The following is a 19,493-nucleotide window of genomic DNA, read 5'->3' as shown; positions in this document are numbered from 1 at the left end:
GGAAAGCCGACAGTGCGCTGAATTCAGTGCACTGTCAGCTTTCCAGCATTATATAGAACTGCCTGTGCCCCAAACCATTAAAGGTCCTACGTGTTAGTATAAAAAATGGGATTCTAATGATAGAATCCATTTAATACTGTCACAAAACAACATGTGAACTGGCACTTACAGAATAGATTTGTATTCCACATTGTGACTGGCTGAAGGTAATGGATTTTTCCTATGGCGGAGAAAGAGGGCACTATGACTTATGGAAACTATGTATGGCCACCCCAAAAAGGGGATACCTCATAATTTGGAGCAGTTAGCATATATATAATGTGGTATGTGTATTATACGGATTTATCGCACTGCAGTGGCGACCAAATTAAGCATTGCTTCAGTCAGACACTACTGACATTACTCGGCTGCCCTTCTGCAGCCTGAAAGCGACGACAGACATCACTCCCACAGCTTCGCCTGACCCTGTGAACTCTCCTTAGCCCCGACAGACGGAATCACGTGGTACAGTTTTGTCACTGCTCGGCGCCCGTAGCTCAACAACAAAGATGGCGGCGCACGATAGTGAAGGGGAGGAAGATTTTGTCACTTATGGAAAACCTTTGGAGCAGTACGAAGAGGGTAAGGGGACTGTTAGGAACGCTGCAGGGGGAAAGGAAGGGGTTGCTAGGAGCGCTGCGGGGTGGCAAGATTTTGGGTTTGTTAAAGCGATCCTTGGCTGGGCTATAATAGCTGTGTGGTGGGGAAAGCATTGTGTGTCAGGGACGCCGTTTTATACAGAGTGAAGATCTGGGTGTAGTTACATATCCATGTCATTGTGTATGACGACCTTACATCTGTTATACTAGTTTTCTGCTCTTACAGGAAGGCATTCAGCTCATATTAAGGAGGACCTTTCACCACCTCCACATAACGTGTTAATAGCGGCTACTCCACTAATGTCAGCTGGAGATTTGTCTCTAGCCCTCACTGTTCTATTAATGCACAGTCAATTGTGGTGCACGTTGTGCAGGGGGCCGGGCAAGGTGATACAAACAAAATAAAACCAAATAAGTATCATACTCACCTGTCCCCTGTGCTTCGGTTTCCACTGCCACTGTCCGATCCATCTTACACTGAGAATTGTGCCGGCAAAACCCTCGACACAAGTCGCTGCTGGCCATACACCTTTAATAACTGTTCAACAAACATTTCTTTCCTGCATCATGACCCTCACCTTCTGTCTCTAATCTCTCTTCCCTCATAGATTGTAAGCCCTCACGTGCAGGGCCCTCTATCCCACTGTGCCAGTCGGTCACTGTTAGTATTATATCTACCTGTATATTTTGTGTATTGTATGTAAACCCCCAAATGTAAAGCACCATGGAATTAATGGTGCTATATAAATGAACAATAATAATAATGACACACATGCACGCCGGAATATACGTGCATGTGTTCTGAACTGGAAGAGGTAGTAAAACTGCTACCATATTTATTTTACAAAGTATCGGGCAGTTAAAATTCGTATCTTCCCTGACATCTTCTATCAGAGTGGGGCCAATTATATGGTTGACAAGTCGATAGACCTGTAAGTTGTCTAAGTATTACACAGGATTAGGAATCTTCCCCAATATTTTATGAAATGTGTTCTTTCTTAGGTGAACAGCCGAAGAAGCCAGTACCTCTCCAGGATCAAACAGTGAAAGATGAGAAAGGACGATATAAACGCTTTCATGGGGCTTTCACGGGAGGATTTTCAGCTGGATATTTTAATACAGTTGGCTCAAAAGAAGGTAAATTGTCATATTTCACACTGAGCAGAGTTTGATATTCTGCTTGTAATGGATGGTGTCTTTTTGTAATGTTTTCTTCTGTAAGAAACCTCTGCTTGTACAGCTTATCCGATTGGAGTGTGCTGTGCTGGTAATTGGCTGTTTCTCGGTTTTTAGGTTGGACACCGTCAACATTTGTATCTTCTCGTCAGGGAAAATCAGAAAGACATGTCAGTAGACCGGAGGATTTTATGGATGATGAGGTATAAAAAAGGAACACGCAATAACTTATTGATTCATAGTTTGGTATATTAAAAACCAAGGCAGGTACATGGTGCTTGATGTGTTTTTTTGTCAGGTTGTTGTCAAGGCTATGTGGCCATTCATCAGTTAAACTTTAATTTGGTAAGGCTGGATGACAATAAAGTTAACATTTTATCTCCTAAGGCCACGGCCCCACTTTGTGAAAATGCTTTGGCCATGGTGAAAATTCAGCAGAAAAATCGCTGCATTTTACATTTCCTGAAAAGTGGATGGAATTCTGATTAATCCCATTCACACATTGCATAAAAAAAACTTCAGTGGAAACTCTGCAATTTGAAAAACACAAGCATTTTTGCAAATCGCAGCTTGTCAATTATACCTACAGAAATGTTGGCATTTTCTGTATAGGTATTAGGCTAAGGCCTCATGAAGCGATCCTCAGCCAAAAACACTGCAGAAAACACCGTCGTGGAAACGCATTACATTTTTTTCTGCTTCTAATATACCTATCCAAAAAAACGACACCATTTCCATAGGTTTAATTGACATGCTGCAGATTTTTTTCTCCAATATGTGGATGGGATTAGCCAGAATCCCATCCACTTTACAGGTAATGTAAAACTGTAGAAAAACTGCTGTATGACCTCACACACAGTACGTGTTTTTCACAGGTAGCACACTATTCCATTTATTTCTAAAGCCCCGTACACACGTGTATTTTAATGTTCCAATGTATGGGGCTGTCAGCTGTGAACAAATCTCAGGAAAAGGTCTTAATCTTGTCCATTTTGTGGCCCATGCTCACTGACCTCAATGACTGGGGCTATAGAGACTCCTGCAGCACATGTATGACATTTGTGTGTTGTTTAGTTACGGCCCGGCAGCATGTATACTGTCATATGCATATTGCTTTAACTGCAGAGTTTGAGTTTACTTCAGTGTTTCATAGACTTGATTGTTGATGAAATCTATAGTATATTTCCTATCAGGAATCGGTTTCTTTGGATGAACATAAAAGCACAGCATGTAGGACTTTTTCCTTTGTTCAAAAAATCAGTTGGCTGATCAAGATGATGCAAACTTCTGACAACTGATTACTTTTTAATCCCACTGAAATCAATGGGTATAAAAAGTGATCAGTTTTCTACAGCCAGGTCTTTTGACAGAGGAATAAGAAAGGAATAAGAATAATAAAGGAATAATAAAGGAATAAGAAAGGGTAGTGTGAAAGAAACCTGGAAAGAAATGATAACCTGATGGAAAGCGGCTTTTAGTCGCCCCCCCCCCAAATTGATTTTAATGGTATGAAAAATGCACTCAGAAGGCTTGAGTTGGCATCAGTCAGAAACTGGTGATTTAAAAAAAACTTCAGTTAAAAAACAGATCTGTTGAAACCTGAAACTTTCCAGAATCGTGAACAGAATTTAACTTCACACATTTGTTGCACACATTCTTTAAAATATTTTATGTCTGCATCTAGAAAAGCTAGGTGATATTCAGTTTGGCCACAAATTACAGCTATCACGATGGTTCAAACCCAGCTTTTTCAGATTTCTGAATGACAGTTGGCTTCCTCTGCTGTGAGAGATCCTAATTTCCCATGTAAAGCAAAGGAAGATGGTTGCTCCTTACACTCTATTGTCCAAACTTAAGAGATCTTGTTTGTAGATGGGTCTCTCAGAATGAACCTCAGTTTGAAATGAGGGTGGGCAAATTTTGCATAAAAGTAAATTTTCAAATTCTTAATTTACAGGCAACTTCTCAATTTTGATGTCTTTGCTTTAAAGAAATTCAAAAACATTTAGTGATGGGGGAGGTATCAGATATATTTGGCTCAAACTTCCCCATTCAACTACTGACTCCTGTAAAGAAACTGTTGGTGAAGCTGGAGGCAAGAGCTTGTATGGAATATGTCAGACTTCGGGACAGGGTTAACTTTAATTTCACTAATTTTTAAAATGGTAAATTTAATCAAATAAATGTCATTAACCGCACAGCCCTATAGGACAATTCACACTGTTTGCAATTGTGCGTTTTTATGGACATTAATAATGTTACATTGACAAATCCAGTTTTGTATAACTAAATTCTCCAGTGAAAAATAAAATAAAATAATGCAGTGGAAAAAAAAATAAAAAATTCTTGCTGGAATTCAGAGGCAGTCTGCAGGCACAAGATTTGTCAGTGGGCTGGAGGTAGTGAAGATGTCACTTAGAATAAAAGGGGCAGTTACAAATGTCTGAGGGTCTGTGGGCTAGTATTAAAGCCAATAGTAGATTAGAGCCAATTTGTATATTTCTAAAAATTGGGAATTCTCAATGTGGGAGCATCGAATGCCTATTAAAAAGATTTCATTGAAAACAGTTTAAAGTTCTCTGCAGTACAGTGTATTTAGTTTTCGATCAATGTTCCTTCTGATATACCTCCTTTAAGATGAGCAGTTGACTTCCCAAGTGTAATGATTTCCTTCTATCAATTATTGCCCTCAAGCATCTCCCGTAGAAGCCGAATGACAATACTGTTGTATTTGGTTTGCAGGATCTTGGCGAGTTTGGGATAGCACCAAAGGAGATAATGACTACAGACAATTTTGCTTCAAAAACCAAAGACCAAATACGTGAAAAAGCCAGGGAACTTGCGTCAGTCACAGCACCAATCCCAGGAGCGACCATACTGGAAGATCTAATAGCTCCAGCCAAGTACTTACATTATTGTATCACTTCATCATGCAATGCATTTTAGTGATCATGTCAGCATAGATGTAATTCTAGTAAAGTACTGCAGCTTTCAGTTAACGGTAACATTGTGCTCCAGCGCTTTGCATCTGTTAAATAGGCGCTGCTATACTCATTCCAGTGCAGTTGGAATTTTTTTTTTCTTAGCCTTCACAGTTCCCAAGCAATGAGTGCAGTTACTTTTGGTGTCTTATACGCTAAGTAAGCTCTATACCAGGGGTCCTCAAACTGCGGCCCGAGGGCCACATGTGGCCCGCCAAGCACTTCTGTCTGGCCCCACTGACAACGCCGGCAGGCGTGCATTTATAATGAAGCTCCTGGGGAGCTCGGGCCAGGCCATGGAGCGTACTTCACTTTACCTTTTGGAGGGCACCGCTCCCGATGTCTGTGCGACCTGCACTGCCTCCGGCCCACTGTTTAAAAAGTTTGAGGACCCCTGCTCTATACTGTTAAGGGGGTGATCTCAAACAGAAGCAGGTAAGAGGGGGTGTGATTTAGGCTTCTTACATTGTCCTATCAATGGTGAACAGTGTCAGAGCTCAGACTTGCTCGTGCTTTAACTACTTTGGTGTGAGACCACCCACCTGACAAAAGAGAGGATAATTAGCATATCGGGCACCAAAAGTAGAGGTGGTGGATAAGGCTATTTCTAGCCTTATCTAATAACATAATGTACTAAAATTAACAGAGCATCACTCATAATGACTTGTTCAATCCTTGAAAATGCAAATGCTGAATGTTTCTCGGGTACTATTAGGCTTTGTTCACACAGTGGATTTTTTGTGTGGCTGTTGGTGTGCACTGAAATCCATGTGAAATTCTCCTATTGAGATTAGAATTCTGTGTCAAATGCATTAAGAAGTGCAGTGGTAGCAGTCACATTCACTCCCAGACCCTGGTGTCTTGGCACATCAGAAGATTCTAGTATTATTTAAAGCTAAGGCTACATGCTGTGAGTTTGTAGCGAGATTTGTAGCCATGAGGGAATTGCCAGCGGTTACTAGTATACAAATGTAGTGTATGGGATTTAAACAAACCCCATTCACACACTGCTGGGAAAAAAACTCATAGTGCCTTACACTGCAGGGTTTGAACATGCAACATCTGTTATTGCTGCATGTTAAGTTTCACATTTCAGCCATTGCAATGCAAGGGTAAATTACCTTTGAAATCTGCAGCACAAATCTGTTTTGAGAGTCTTGATCGGTTTCCAATGGATTTGACCATGAATACAGGAACCTTCTGTACTCTAGGACTTGTCAGAAACCCAACCATGATTCCCTTATTGAGGCTGGATTATCTGTTCCTGCAAGCACTCTGTCTAACAACTTGGGACATCATAGCCAAGTTCTGACAAGTATCAGATCATAGAAAGCTCCTGCATTCATTGTTGTATCCATTAGCAACTGATCAAGGCAACGGATTGTCACCACTAAGATGGATAGAGAGAACTGCTACAAACATTTTAATTATTTCTATTTGCAAAAATGTATAACTTTTAATTATCTACAGATTTAAATGTGGTAATGTCTGTGCCAAAACCCCTTTAATGATAAGCAAAACATATATTTGATTATGGTATGTAGGTCAGAACGGGTAGGTTATGTCTCATAAGGAAGAGAGAGTCCAGGGACTTATTAAACCATGCATGCCCTGCTAAGAATTTTGGTAAGGAATAAGCAAGTGAGACCTGATTTGTGGAAAACAGGAATGTGCTTCTGTGCCACCTTGTGGAAGATGCCACTAGTGTATCTCTTTTCCACCAATGAGGTCTTGCTTCTTACCCAGTATAGTATGTAAAAAACAAGATTCCACTTTTTTTTTTTCTTTTTTTGCATAATTTTTTCGGATGAAAGTTTGTGTTTTACAATGTTATTATTATTTTCAGGATCACAATGGGAGTGCAACTTTTGCGGCAGATGGGGTGGAAAGAAGGGCAAGGAGTGGGGCCCAGAATAAAGAGAAGAGCTCAGAAACAAAAATCTGGTAGGTGGAATAATGCTGAGAACATGCATACACTTGTATGCATCCGATAGGCCAGGGAACATGGTCCTGTGCTGAACTGCTGTAAATTGAAGGCAAATTATTATTCTGACAGATTTGTGGGGAATCAGTTAGAAAAAAACAAACATTGGTTGCAGCATGATATGTTTTATGAATATGGACACACAGAACTGTGCCACACTGGTACCATAACAGATGTGGATCTTGGTTATATCATATGACCTATAGTGCATCACGTACAAAGGGATAAGCGTCAGGGGTGAACCTAGCTTTTATGCCGCCTGAGGCGGACGACAGAAAGTGGCTCCCCCTTCCCTGGGAGGAGGGGGCGGGGCGGAGCGAAGGAGGGCGGGGCAGAGCGGACGGGGCGGCGTTAGCAGGCAGAGAGCAGGCAGGGAGAGGACCTACTCTCTGCCAGAGCGTGATGGGAGGCCGGTGGAGCAGCACTGCGTCCACAGGGCCTCCCCAATCCACCGCTCGCTTCCCGTGCCGGGCTGCCGAGACGGTGACTAAGCCAGTCCAGGACAGCTTGTCCTGGACTGGCTTAGGTCAGCAAAAATGCCGCCCCCCCCCCCCCCCCCAGGGGCCCGGCATAGCACCGCGTGGTCGCTTCAGGTTGCCTCATGGGAGGTGCGGCGCTGATAAGCGTGTTGAACGTCTGAATCTGTACACATGTGAATCTTACGTGTGAGTAAGCTGTGGAACGTTTTATAAAACTGAACAAACCATTTAAAGGTAAAAGGAATGTAGTAAGCTCTTAAATCTTTTACATGTGGTTTATGTTTTGTTTTTTTGTGCAGTATATCTAAAGAATCCATTCAGGATAATGTTCATACATGGTTTTTACAAGACGATATGGGAAACTATTACTATAAAAGCTATCACTAACTTATAGTTTCTGAGTGTCCATTGGTAATAGTTGGTTGAGGTTGTAATGCTCATGTTTATAGTTGCACGCAAATTCCTGCATATATTCATCTGTCCCTTGTAGTTGCAAGGCTACATAATAGAAAAATAAACACATAAAAAGCAAATATCGTTGCAGTAAATCTCTCGTCTTCCCCATCATCACTGGGCTGTGATGAACGCACTCCTGACTGTACTCTAACATAGCCTTGTACTGTCAGAGGGAGTGATGATGCTGAACTTTACTTGGTTTTATTTTACTTCAGACTTTTTGTGTCACTGTTACTTATATGCAGTCAATCAGTGAACAAACTACATTTCCCATGATTCTCTTGCCTGTTCTCCCTCTCCCCTCCATTGAAATCACAGGTAATAAATCACTCCAACATCTGAGGTCACATGTTCTGAGATGTCTTGTTGAAGCTCATTACCTCCCCTCCCCTTCCCTCTGTGAGCAGGAAATGAATCATGGGAACTGTAGTTTCTTCACAGCCTCGCTACATGTAAATAACAGTGATGCAAAGTCCAGCAAATAAAATAAAGCCAAGCAAAAGGTGCACAAGGAAACAGTGAGCATTTAACACTGCATTGGATGTATTTGTAGATAATTTTTGGAAGTTGGATAACCCCTTTAAGATAATTTTTATATTAAGGTTATATATACCGTATATACTCGAGTATAAGCCGACCCGAATATAAGCCGACCCCCCTAATTTTACCACAAAAAACTGGGAAAACTTATTGACTCGAGTATAAGCCGAGGGGGGAAATGCAGCAGCTACTGGAAAATTTCAAAAATTAAAATGGTCGGAGTTTTTGGGTGCAGTAGGTGCTGGGGAAGGGGAGGGGGTGTTTTGGTTGTGTTTGTCCCTTCCCTTCCTTTTTTTCCCCCACTTGGAATTCAGCATGGCTGAACATAGGGTATCTGCAGTGCTCCTATTAACCCCTTCCTGATGGAACAGGAGCACTGCAGATCCCCTATATTCAGTAGACCGGGCACTTTCAGACACAGGGATACCTAATACGTTTGTGTTTCACAGTCATTTTTTACTTTTCTATGTATTCTAGGAAAGGAGCAATTTAGAACATTTTTTTTTTTGCTGACTCGAGTATAAGCCGAGGGGGGCTTTTTTCAGCTCAAAAACTGGGCTGAAAAATTCGGCTTATACTCGAGTATATACGGTAAGTATATTTATCATAAAATAGACAGAGTTGTCAATTTCTGTGTTTCAGAAGGTAATGTGAAGATGTACGGCTGTGCTCTGCCTCCTACAGGCTCAGAAGAGTTTGAGGTAAGTTACTACCTGAAAGGGGTTTTCTGGGATAAAAACTGATCCCTAATCTAAACACCCTCCCCCTCCTACTTTCTAAATAACATAATTATTCGTTCACATCTGCGCCGGCACTCCGTACTTCAGGTTTCCATTTCCTGCATAAAACAGAGCAGGATACGGAAACCTGCAGGAGGCTTTCTCACCTATTCATTTGAATGGGTGAGAAAGCTGTCTGGCCGTGAGCGGCGGTGAGCGTTTTATGCTCTCCGCCGCGAAACCGGGTTTTATAATCCGGACACAGAGTCGGACATGCAGTACTCTGTGTCCGGATTAAAAAAACCGGTTTCGCGGCGGAGAGCCTAAAACGCTCACCGCCGCTCACGGCTGGACCCGGTCTATGGTTTCCATCTTCTGGCATGCAGAAGACGGAAACCATAGAACGGAGACCCTGAACGCAGGTGTGAACCTAGCGTCAATTGCAAATGTAGATTTACCCATGGACATTTGCTGGTTATCTGTTGAGGATCCATTTCCCCGTTTCCATAAATGGAACATCCCGGGGGCCACACGGTGGCTCAGTGGTTAGCACTGCAGCCTTGCAGCGCTGGAGTCCTGGTGTTCAAATCCCACCAAGGGCAAAAAAACATCTGCAAGGAGTTTGTATGTTCTCCCCGTGTTTGCATGGATTTCCATCCCATATTCCAAAAAATACATACTGATAGGGAAAAAATGTACATTGTGAGCTCTATGAGGGGCTCACAATCTACATTTAAATAAATAAATAAATAAATGGAACATCCCTACTACCCCCCCCCCAACCACTCCATCATACTTGCGTCTCTTCCTTCCTTTTCAATAGCAAAGCAGCAGTTCTGACAAGTGGTGTATTATAATCCAGATCTTCAATCACATTTCTGCTTGTTGTCTTTGTGAACCAGGGATTTCAGTTCTAAAGACTGGTGAATAATGAGTTCAGCTCCAGTGTATACCGGCTGTAACTAGTAATGTAATGTGTATACACAGTGACCGCAGCTCTAGTGTATAGTATGTTATATCTCTAGATCAGTACAGAATGAATAATGTAATTTGTGTGAAATTGGACTGTAAGCAACAAAGAGATTTTTTTTTTTTTTTTTTTTGTGACATGGTAATAAATTTGCCCCTTTGACTCCAGTAGTGAGTTTCGGAGTATGTAACTTGGTCAGTAAAATAAAAGCAATCTGATATATTTGTATGAATTGAGGGAATTAACTTTTTCTGTAATTACTTCTGTATAGAAATTGGATGTCTCAAACTAAATGGGAAATGACAGAAAATTAGAAAAAAAGGTGGAATCTAATTTAAAATATTACATGTATTAAGATATTTTAATATCATTACCAATTAGCCATGTGGTAAATGTTGTGGTGCACAGGTGTAATTTAGAAAAAAAACATCCATTAAGTGGAATATTCTTTTACTTTATATATAAACTGAAGAATTGTGTGTTTTCTCTTACCTTCACTGATACAAAGGATGAAGAGGATGACTATGTACCTGAGAATGTTACATTTGCACCTAAAGATGTGACTCCCATAGATTTCACAGTAAAAGACAATGTCCATGGTCTTGGCTACCGTGGCCTGAATCCTCATCAAGCTTTGTTTGGCTCCCTGGACACACACATTAATCTATTCAGTGATGCCTCTGAAAAGACAAGCAATTTACTTGGTGATATGCGGCACAGTAAAGGGAGGAAGGTCGGAATCTCTGGCCAGGTAAGATGCAGGTTATTGGTGGAATTTAATATCCACTGGTACTACATTTGTGTTCCAAATACAAGAAAAATAGTATTGAAATGGTTAACTCACCATGCGGCTTTGGAATGCTTCGGAGTGTGAGACCCTGGCTTTGGGACTTTGCAAAGCTCAATGAATTGAATTGGAAAATCGGATGTAGAAGATACCTACTTTTCTCTTTCTTCATGTGGAAAATCGGATGTAGAAGATACCTACTTTTCTCTTTCTTCATGTGGAAAATCGGATGTAGAAGATACCTACTTTTCTCTTTCTTCATACTACATTTGTGTGTTTATGGGACAAAACCACTTGCTTATAATTTTATTTTTCTTGTGCTGCTGTTTCTGACAGGCTTTTGGTGTTGGTGCACTGGAAGATGAGGATGATGATATTTACAGGGTTGACTCCTTGTCAAAATACGATACAGTCCTTCGAGAGGAAGAGTCCGGAGATGGTCTGTTTGGTTGGACTGCACCAAAAGAGTACAAGAATAAAGGTATTAACCTACAGCGTTGATCTGAGTAACCTAGTTTTTTATGTCCCAGTACGTATCATGGTGTTCTAGGCAATTCTAGTAGTAAAGAATTATTCTTCAGACACATACATTGTATCTGTGTTAATGTATTGTAGCAAATTTGTGCTGCTACAGTATTTAACCATGTAACCATCTAATGTGTATAAATTGATTGGCCCATGTTCATTCAGGATATGCTGGGGAAGTGGTGGTGGGGGGGAGAGGCACAAAGAAATGGGACATATTAAGTTTCAGCAGTCCCCATCGTCTGTTCACAAGGCTGGTAAAGCATCTCCAAAGGTGACTGTATGAATAGACTACATCTTGGTATGTAGTGTCTAGTCATATAGAAACAAAGGCCTTAATAATAGTCATGTACACAAAATTGGTTTCTAATCAGATACTGTATTCTAGATGCTTTAGAACAATAAAAACAGTTGCTATGTAAGTAAATGATGATTCTTAAACAGAAGCAGATTATCTGCTTATATTAAGCGCCATGTTTATATATGAAAACGATCGGAAACAAGTGTTCCTATGAGTATTTGTTTAACCATTGGTTGGCCTGTGGAAAAGGCCCTTTATCCTGATGTCTTCTATTCACCTGGTAAAGGAGAGGTTGACTTTCCATGCGTCACCCAAGCATCTGTGGCTGGTGATTTGTAAAGCACGGAAGTTGTTTGAAGACTGCTGTGGTGTCTGTGTAATATGGCAGGGCAGAAATCTGTCAGCAGTCTCTTTTTCTCATACACACAAAGACTGGTGAATGCTGTCTGCCAAGTGCTTGTATCAACAGAGGTGTGCCCATTGCTGTGTTTATTTGCGTAGCTGTGGGCAGCAGTGTGTTTGTAGTGTACTCCTGTTTAGATCTCCTTGCTTTCCTAAAACCACATTAACTCTCTCCTTACCAGAAATGAAGCAATAAATGTACAGCTGGCTGGCCCATACTACAGCTGTTTAGAGCTACCAGTAGACAATTTCATTTCTGAGGCCTGCCTTTTCTTGTTTTTAAATTTAGCTTTTTCAGTATTATTTAAAGGGGTGTTCACACGTACCAATTTGACGTTGATTTGGGGACAGATTTTGCCCCCTAAAATTATGTGTCCTGCTCAGTCTTGCCTTGGCTGATTTAGCCGTGGAGTCTGCTGCTTGAGAAACCATTTATCTGGGCAGTGGAAAGCTGTAACAAAGTGCCGACATTCTGCTGCGGTTAGTCCACGGCTGGAGAAGAAGGAGGAATTCCTCTTTATTATCCGCCAAGTAAATGCTCCCTTACACTTTCTCTGATGGTGTACATTTTCTATCAAGCGTTCAATGTTCTGCTAAATTTTACAAAGAGAGATCCATTTTTTGCTTTAGATGGCTGTCTGTGCAGAGTCCTGTAGTATAAGAGAACCTCTTTGTAGTACTCTGGCTTCTGCTACTGTGTTTCTCTGAAAATAAGACAGGGTCTTAAATTATTTTTATTTGAAAAAAAGGCTTTTTTTTCATGGTAGCTGTTATTTTTCAGTCTCCGGAGAGAGTCTGAATCTTTGCTTATTTGCTCCGGATGAATCTTGTAAAATGGAATACTAACCCTACATTCACAATTGATTATGCAGGCTCAGTGGGTCTTAGACTTACTGGTGCTCTCTCTTAGTGTGGCAGGGGCCTCGTGCTTTTTCTATCACGTTACCTACGTTGAAGGGAGGTGTTGTAATGGGTTTGCTGCCTCTGTGTGAGCGAGTAGGGGTCGCACTTGACATCTGGTTACGTAGGCAGCCAAGCCCACAATATATTAGTGGCGGGGACTGGCATATGTTATTTCAAATTTGCTAATGAGGTAATAGGGTAATGAAATGCTTCCTAGGGAAGTTCTGCTCTTCTGTAGAAAGAAAACTTTGTCAAATGCCACCTATGGTTGGATGACTTGTAAGTAGTGAAGCAAAAAAGTAACTATGATGTTTTCCTAGGTTTTATATATAGATATCAATACATACAGATATATGGAGATTCATATTAGAATTCTATAGGATTAAAAATCATTATTTGAAACTTTTCTTTTGTTTTGTATACTTTACCAAGTTAACATTTCTATTGCTTTTAGGCTCTTCAAGAGAACTTCAGTATATTGGCAAAATATTGGAAGGCTTTTGCTTGGGAACACAGTCTTCTCCATCTAAAAAGGTTGGTGGTTCTTTATGGTGAATGGAGATTAGTAGTTTGTTTATGATGACTTGACTATCTAAATTTCAAGTTAGATGATAGATCCAGTCACATCTCATCCCCAAACTCGCTGTACTCCGGCCCTAACCCATCTCTTCAACCTATCCCTAGCCAATGGATCCTTCCTTTCCGCCTTCAAACATGCCAAAATCACTCCTATACTCAAAAAAAGTCCCTTGACCCGTCCTCCCCAGCCAACTATCGTCCCCTCTCACTGCACCCGTACGCCTCAAATCTGCTTGAGCATTCACATCCACTCCAAACTATCCTATCTCTCATCTAACCTGCTCTTTGACAGACTACAATCAGGCTTCAGACCCACTGAAACTGCCCTAACCAAAGTCACTAATGACCTTCTAACCGCCAAAGCCAAGCGCCATTACTCTGTCCTCCTCTTCCTTGACCTCTCCTCAGCCTTTGACACAGTCGACCACTCCTTTTTCCTAGAAACGCTCTCATCCCTTGGTATCTCAGACCTGGCCTTTCCTGGATCTCCTCATACCTAACCGACCGCTAATTCAGCGTCTCCCACTCGCATACCACCTCCTCGCCACGTCCTCTTTCTGTAGCTGTTCCCCAAGGCTCCGTCCTAGGACCCCTCCTGTTCTCCATCTACACCTTCGGCCTAGGCCAACTCATAGAATCTCATGGCTTTCAATGCCACTGCTATGCCGATGACATACTCAGCTGAAACCAGTACTCTGAGACGAATTCATTCCCATTACTTTTAATATCCAATGTATTTTCATATCCTCAGATTTATCCACCTCCTGATCTCCCAAGGGATTATAGACCTGTTCACTATTTTAGACCCGTACTAGCTGAAAACAGTCAAAATTCTGCAGTTCTTCAGACCATGATCGGGAACTCCATAAAGCCCAGTGTGGCAACAGGCAAAGAGCAGCTAGCCAGCAGACACCAACTTAATTCTTCCCAGCGAAGAGATCTATTGGGAGAAGCTCCACTTCAGGGTGAGTAGGATGAACATCAATCGTGTTGTTATTGTTATTAATATAGGTGTTATATTTTTACATTCTTGAATGTTTTGTATGTCTCTTAATTTAGGACCCACCTCTGTGATGGAGCTACTTTCAGACAAAGACAAGGAGCGAATTCGAGATGTAAAGCAGAATCTGGAAGAGCAGAGGTCCAAGGCTCAGAAACTTGCACAAGAAGCTTTGAAAAGCCGTTTCCAATCAGCTGCTGCGAAAGAGGAGGAAAACAGGATCCAGCAAAGTTTGCTTGACAGGCGATTGGTACCAGAGCATGCCGAAGAGTTTCGGCCATTTGAGAAGAATCCTGAAAAGCAAAAGAGATATGAAATCTACATTAGGAACCTTCACAAGGGAGAAAAAGGTATTATAGAGTAATCATTTAAATGGCCACTAAATTCACAGGAATCAATATCGCAGACAAATAAGAACATTTCTAATATATTTCTTTCTCCACGTATCAGCCTCTTTTTCTCCTGTGTCCTTTACTTTTCTCCTACACTGACATTAATTCTGAAATCTGGTGAAATCAAGATGGATTTGAAAGCTCACTGAAACATGAAATTATAGCTTTTCATAGAAGTTTTTGGAGGTGAAGAAGGGAACAAGAGCCCCGTGAGAGTGGGGAGAGGCATAGGCTGATGTAGCCAAATCGTCTATAAAGTCCTATATGGTGCTACTTCTGAGTGAGAGAAACACGGGGAATAGAATCTCCTGTTTTCGCCATGAGCTGTGTATGGGAAACAACATAGCAGCTAATCTTTGCTTTTTAACTGAAGGCCAACTGAGAATTAAAGATAGAAATTGTTAAAAATATGAAAGTGGTAGTGCTAGTGTTGCTGCCCAAAATCGTATAGACCATTATGCTCCTGTTGACTGAAATTAGAATATTTGGTAAGGTGCTGGCGAAGTGCTTGTTATCGGTCATTACTACGCTGGTACATCATGATCAAACCAGCTTTATGTTGGGACGGTTGTTTCTAAATGTGCAGCTGAGTTGGGTAGTGTTGATGACCATGGGTTTTAGACAGCAGTTAAGCTGTCAGGATTAATGGAACTCTGACAATGAGATTTTTTGGCTTTGAGAACGAGACCCGACAGGAATACCTCCTGGCCCTGCTTGTTTTTGTCCTTACCATAGAGCCGTTGGCTTGTAATCTCACTGTTTCCTCAGAGTTTGCTGGCTTGAAATGCAGCAGTATAGAGGAGTATTTTGTGCTTTATGCCAATTATCTATTTAGGGTTTCGGGAAAGAACACTCAAGTTAAGGTTCTACCAGAATGCAAAAACTCGCATTGATCATCAGATGATACCGTTTACAGAACGGCGCAGGAAACGGACAGTTCTGTTCTCTATTAGGCTTCATTCACACAGAATTTTTTGGTGAGGATTTTGGCACTGAAAATCCACATAGGAAAAAAGCCTCCCATTGACTTCAATGGGTTCTTTTTTTTCCACATGGATTTTTAGTGCCAAAATCCTCACCAAAAAACTACTTATGAATGGACCCTTAGTGGTCAGACCAGCCAGGTACTACAGATCTGCCCCCATTCACGGTGCTTTATGCTTCCTGCTGTATTCTCTTTATATCAGTTGCCAAGAATCTGCTGGTTGGTGGTGGTCCTGCGTTCTGGTATTGATTACATAAGCTTTCTGTATTATAGAACATCAATATTTTTAGCTGGAAAAACCCTTTATATCTATTACATTGGCTAACTGTTGGTGACTGGCCTTCAAACCTGACAAATAGTCTCGACACCACAACTATTGGACATACTACATAATTCCCTATTTGGATACCCAATTGCCACTTTTTAGGGTCCAGAACCTATTCAGAGAATTAATTTGGAAGATAAATTTTTAGTTTGTCACTAGTAGTTGAATTCCTGATGCAGTCCCGACTGTATCAATGTTGTGTGAATTTTGGAAGAAAATAAGGATTTTGTTGAACAATTGCAGGGTATGTCCTACAGCATAAAATGCTTTATCAGTGCTTACAGGTTATGTGTTATTCACAAGACAGTCCCAGTTAATCTTTTATATCGAGGTATACAGTGTTGGAGACAGTTTCTCAACAGAGCAGCCGAAAACGTCTAATTTTAGTTAGATGTAGTCATTTGGTTTCCTCCTGCTTAAGGAGTTATTCCACCACTGGTGAAAATGCCCTGGAGCCAATTCTGGCACTGCCAGTTAGTGAGGCATAATGGTTGTCGCAAATGTTCTTAATACATAGAAGATCCTCGTAAGATTTGAGTGCGACTTGACTCCATGTGTTTTAGATGTGGAATAGACAGGGCACATCTGTTTAACTTAATATGGGAGTGTACTTTTATGGGGGCTTTCTGGAGAGAGGTCCTTAACCTTAGTTTATGGTATCAGAATACCCTATGACTTGAGATATAGCCTGTTGTACATTACTTGTCCCAAGCAACAAAAAAAAAAAGAGAAGAAAAAAAATGATAGTGTTGTGCACTGACTGTGGGCCAATTCCCTAACCCAAACTGAATTTATTCCCTGACGTAACTTTTTTGGTGGATGCGGTCCCCATTAGAATTTTCTACTATGAACTAGACAGGAATTTATTTTGATTTGTAATGCAACTCTGACTTCCCAGGTGTGTTACAGAATATGAGGTATCAGATGGGAAACTAGTTCAATGATTTCGAGTTTGTGTGTACTTCCTCATGAAGGGGGTTCTAATTGTTTGGGTGCTGTTTTACTGGTCTGTTGGAGCACCTGAACAAGAGACAGGCAGACCACTAAAATAGCAGTTCCATACGAGGCCCGACAGAACCCATTGACTATAATGGAGTCCATCTGGTGTTGTTGTTATTAAACTGAAAGCGGCAGACAGGACTTTTTTGTCACCTGATTTCAGATGGAAATTATGATGGAAACCCAACACAAATGTGAACATTGTCTTAGCCATTAAAAGGTATCATAACTACAAGACTTCTACTTTGTTTCTCTTATTGAGAACAGTACTAAATATTTCTGCAGGATCACATATTATCTAACTTTTTCTTCCTGTACAGAAACAGCCGTTTATCCCAAGTGGTTAGTTAATATTTTGTTCATCGAATTTGTCCATCGAATTAAATGTAATCCATGTAGTACATTAAGGGACTGATTGTAAATGACTGTGCTCTGGCTGATCTCCCTATGATATCCATATATCCTAATAGGAAATATTAAAAGGAGTTATCTTCCCTTGAGAATCCATTTGGAGCTGCATGTACATTGTTCTGTACATTACTGCAAAATAGATGGTAGAATTTATTATGCATGGAGTTGGGTCTGACTATTAAGAGCATACAGATTTTGAGAACACGGGTGGTCTGTACTGAGCGGTACTGCACATGTCCAAGTGTAATTTTCTTGTAAAGAACTGCACAACCATACTGTGCAGTTCTCTACAACAAAATGGCACTCGGACATGCGCAGTACTGCTCAGAATGGAGCAGTACTGCGCATGCCCGAGATTTCAATGGCCAGAGCAAGAGTAGAGAAGAGATGGGCAGTACAGGATGTCTGGAGGAGGAGGGTATATGGAGTACAAGCAATGGTTTCTGAGGTATGTCACAGGAGGGTTGCTCGGAGGTCCTGTGAAAAGCTCTCACAGTACAGCGCTGCTGTGAGGAAGGGCGTTCCTGACGGACTGTCAGAAACGCCCTTCTGATGGTGAAGAGCTACGGTACTGGCACAGATCGTGAAAGCAGACGGTGCGCTGAATTCAGCGTACTGTCAGCTTTCTAGTGGTGTATAAAACCGTGTGTGCCCCAAGTAATGAAAGGCTCTCTTTAAAGGCTCTTCAGACATATGTTTAGCTGAAAAGGGTTTTCTGAATGATAGAATCCCTTTAACTGAGCTTTGACCCATATGGATATTTTTGAATGCTGATGGGGAGTAACTGTCTTGTTTGTGTTCAATCGCAATAAAAAATGATTATACCTATTCCAATGAGCTTTTATGTTCAATCTACAAGTGAGTTGAATTTTTTATTTTTTTGCAGATGCTCTGGAAAATTGCTTAGATGCCAACATGACAGAATGGGAACGTTCCCGTGAACGAGAGGAGTTTATGCGGTCTGCCATGCTGTATAAACCCACTAACTCCCATCTCTCCTCTCGTTTTACTCGGGGAAAATTTGAGGATGATTCAGACAACGTTGAAGTACCAAGGGATCAAGAGGTAAAGGAGATAAAACTGTTTTCCATGTCACTTTCCTATTTAATTTATTCTACAACTGTGCTTTTACTAATGTTTGATGGTAGTTTGAAAATAATATTGATGTTTTAACCCCTTAACGACTAAGGCCCAACACCGATCGCAGCTGCTAACACTTTAGATTCTGCAGTTAAACGCATAAGCGCTGTCATCTTTGATGGATCGCTGCCCCCTGGATCGTCATTGGAGGGTGACAATCAGTTGCTGATAGCCTATTTAAGACTCCCAGGCTAGTCAGTACATAATTTTGGCAGCGTGTAATAGAAGTCAAGGGGTTTTACCATTCAATGCAGTACATTAGTATTGCATTGAATAGTATGAACGATCAGAATCCCTAGGGTTCAAGGTCCCCACAGGGTCTGAACAAAAATTAAACTAAAAAAAAAAAGTTTTTAAAAGTATTAAAAAAAAAAAAAAACCAAGTTCAAATCTCCCCCCCCCTTTTTTTTCCTAGGTCACATATAAAAATAAATATCCAAAAGTAAGCCTAAATGCTTTAAGTATCCCTGTGTTCAAAAATACTCAGGCTATTAAAATATTAAAGTATTTAACCCATACGGTGAACAGTTAAGAGGGGGAATACAAAAAATGGTATAAAAAGTGCACAAACCATCAGACCTTCCCCCAAATGGTATCAACAAAAACATCATCTTGTCCTGCATAAAACAACACCATACCCAGCTCCATTCTTGTAAATATGAAAAAGTTATGTGTGAGAACATAAATGTGTTTTTTTCTGTTTTGCAAAGTTTCATTTTTAAAAGGTATCAAAATATTACAAATACTATATATATTTTGTATCGCCGTGATTGTACTAAGACACAAAATACAGGTAACATG

General features: G+C 40.9%; 1 protein-coding gene across 2 annotated transcripts in view; it reads left to right on the top strand.

Moving 5' to 3' along the window:
- The first annotated feature begins 535 nt into the window (after nucleotides 1–535).
- GPATCH1 (G-patch domain containing 1) overlaps nucleotides 536–19,493 on the top strand; it is a 44,036-nt gene continuing 25,078 nt past the window's right edge. For both annotated transcript variants that reach the window (XM_075282029.1, XM_075282028.1), the window contains exons 1-12: nucleotides 536–621; nucleotides 1,641–1,775; nucleotides 1,932–2,017; nucleotides 4,557–4,717; nucleotides 6,642–6,739; nucleotides 8,897–8,955; nucleotides 10,452–10,694; nucleotides 11,067–11,211; nucleotides 13,316–13,395; nucleotides 14,192–14,405; nucleotides 14,500–14,790; nucleotides 18,439–18,617. In XM_075282029.1, coding sequence (XP_075138130.1) covers nucleotides 549–621; nucleotides 1,641–1,775; nucleotides 1,932–2,017; nucleotides 4,557–4,717; nucleotides 6,642–6,739; nucleotides 8,897–8,955; nucleotides 10,452–10,694; nucleotides 11,067–11,211; nucleotides 13,316–13,395; nucleotides 14,192–14,405; nucleotides 14,500–14,790; nucleotides 18,439–18,617 — 1,764 coding nt within the window. In that variant the 5' untranslated portion in view covers nucleotides 536–548. The remainder of the gene's footprint in view (nucleotides 622–1,640; nucleotides 1,776–1,931; nucleotides 2,018–4,556; nucleotides 4,718–6,641; nucleotides 6,740–8,896; nucleotides 8,956–10,451; nucleotides 10,695–11,066; nucleotides 11,212–13,315; nucleotides 13,396–14,191; nucleotides 14,406–14,499; nucleotides 14,791–18,438; nucleotides 18,618–19,493) is intronic.

Source organism: Leptodactylus fuscus, chromosome 7 (genome assembly GCF_031893055.1).
Source record: "Leptodactylus fuscus isolate aLepFus1 chromosome 7, aLepFus1.hap2, whole genome shotgun sequence".
NCBI classification, from domain to species: Eukaryota; Metazoa; Chordata; class Amphibia; order Anura; family Leptodactylidae; genus Leptodactylus; species Leptodactylus fuscus.
The sequence above is the reverse complement of the archived record's forward strand: the minus strand, read 5'-3'. Positions and strand labels throughout refer to the sequence as shown.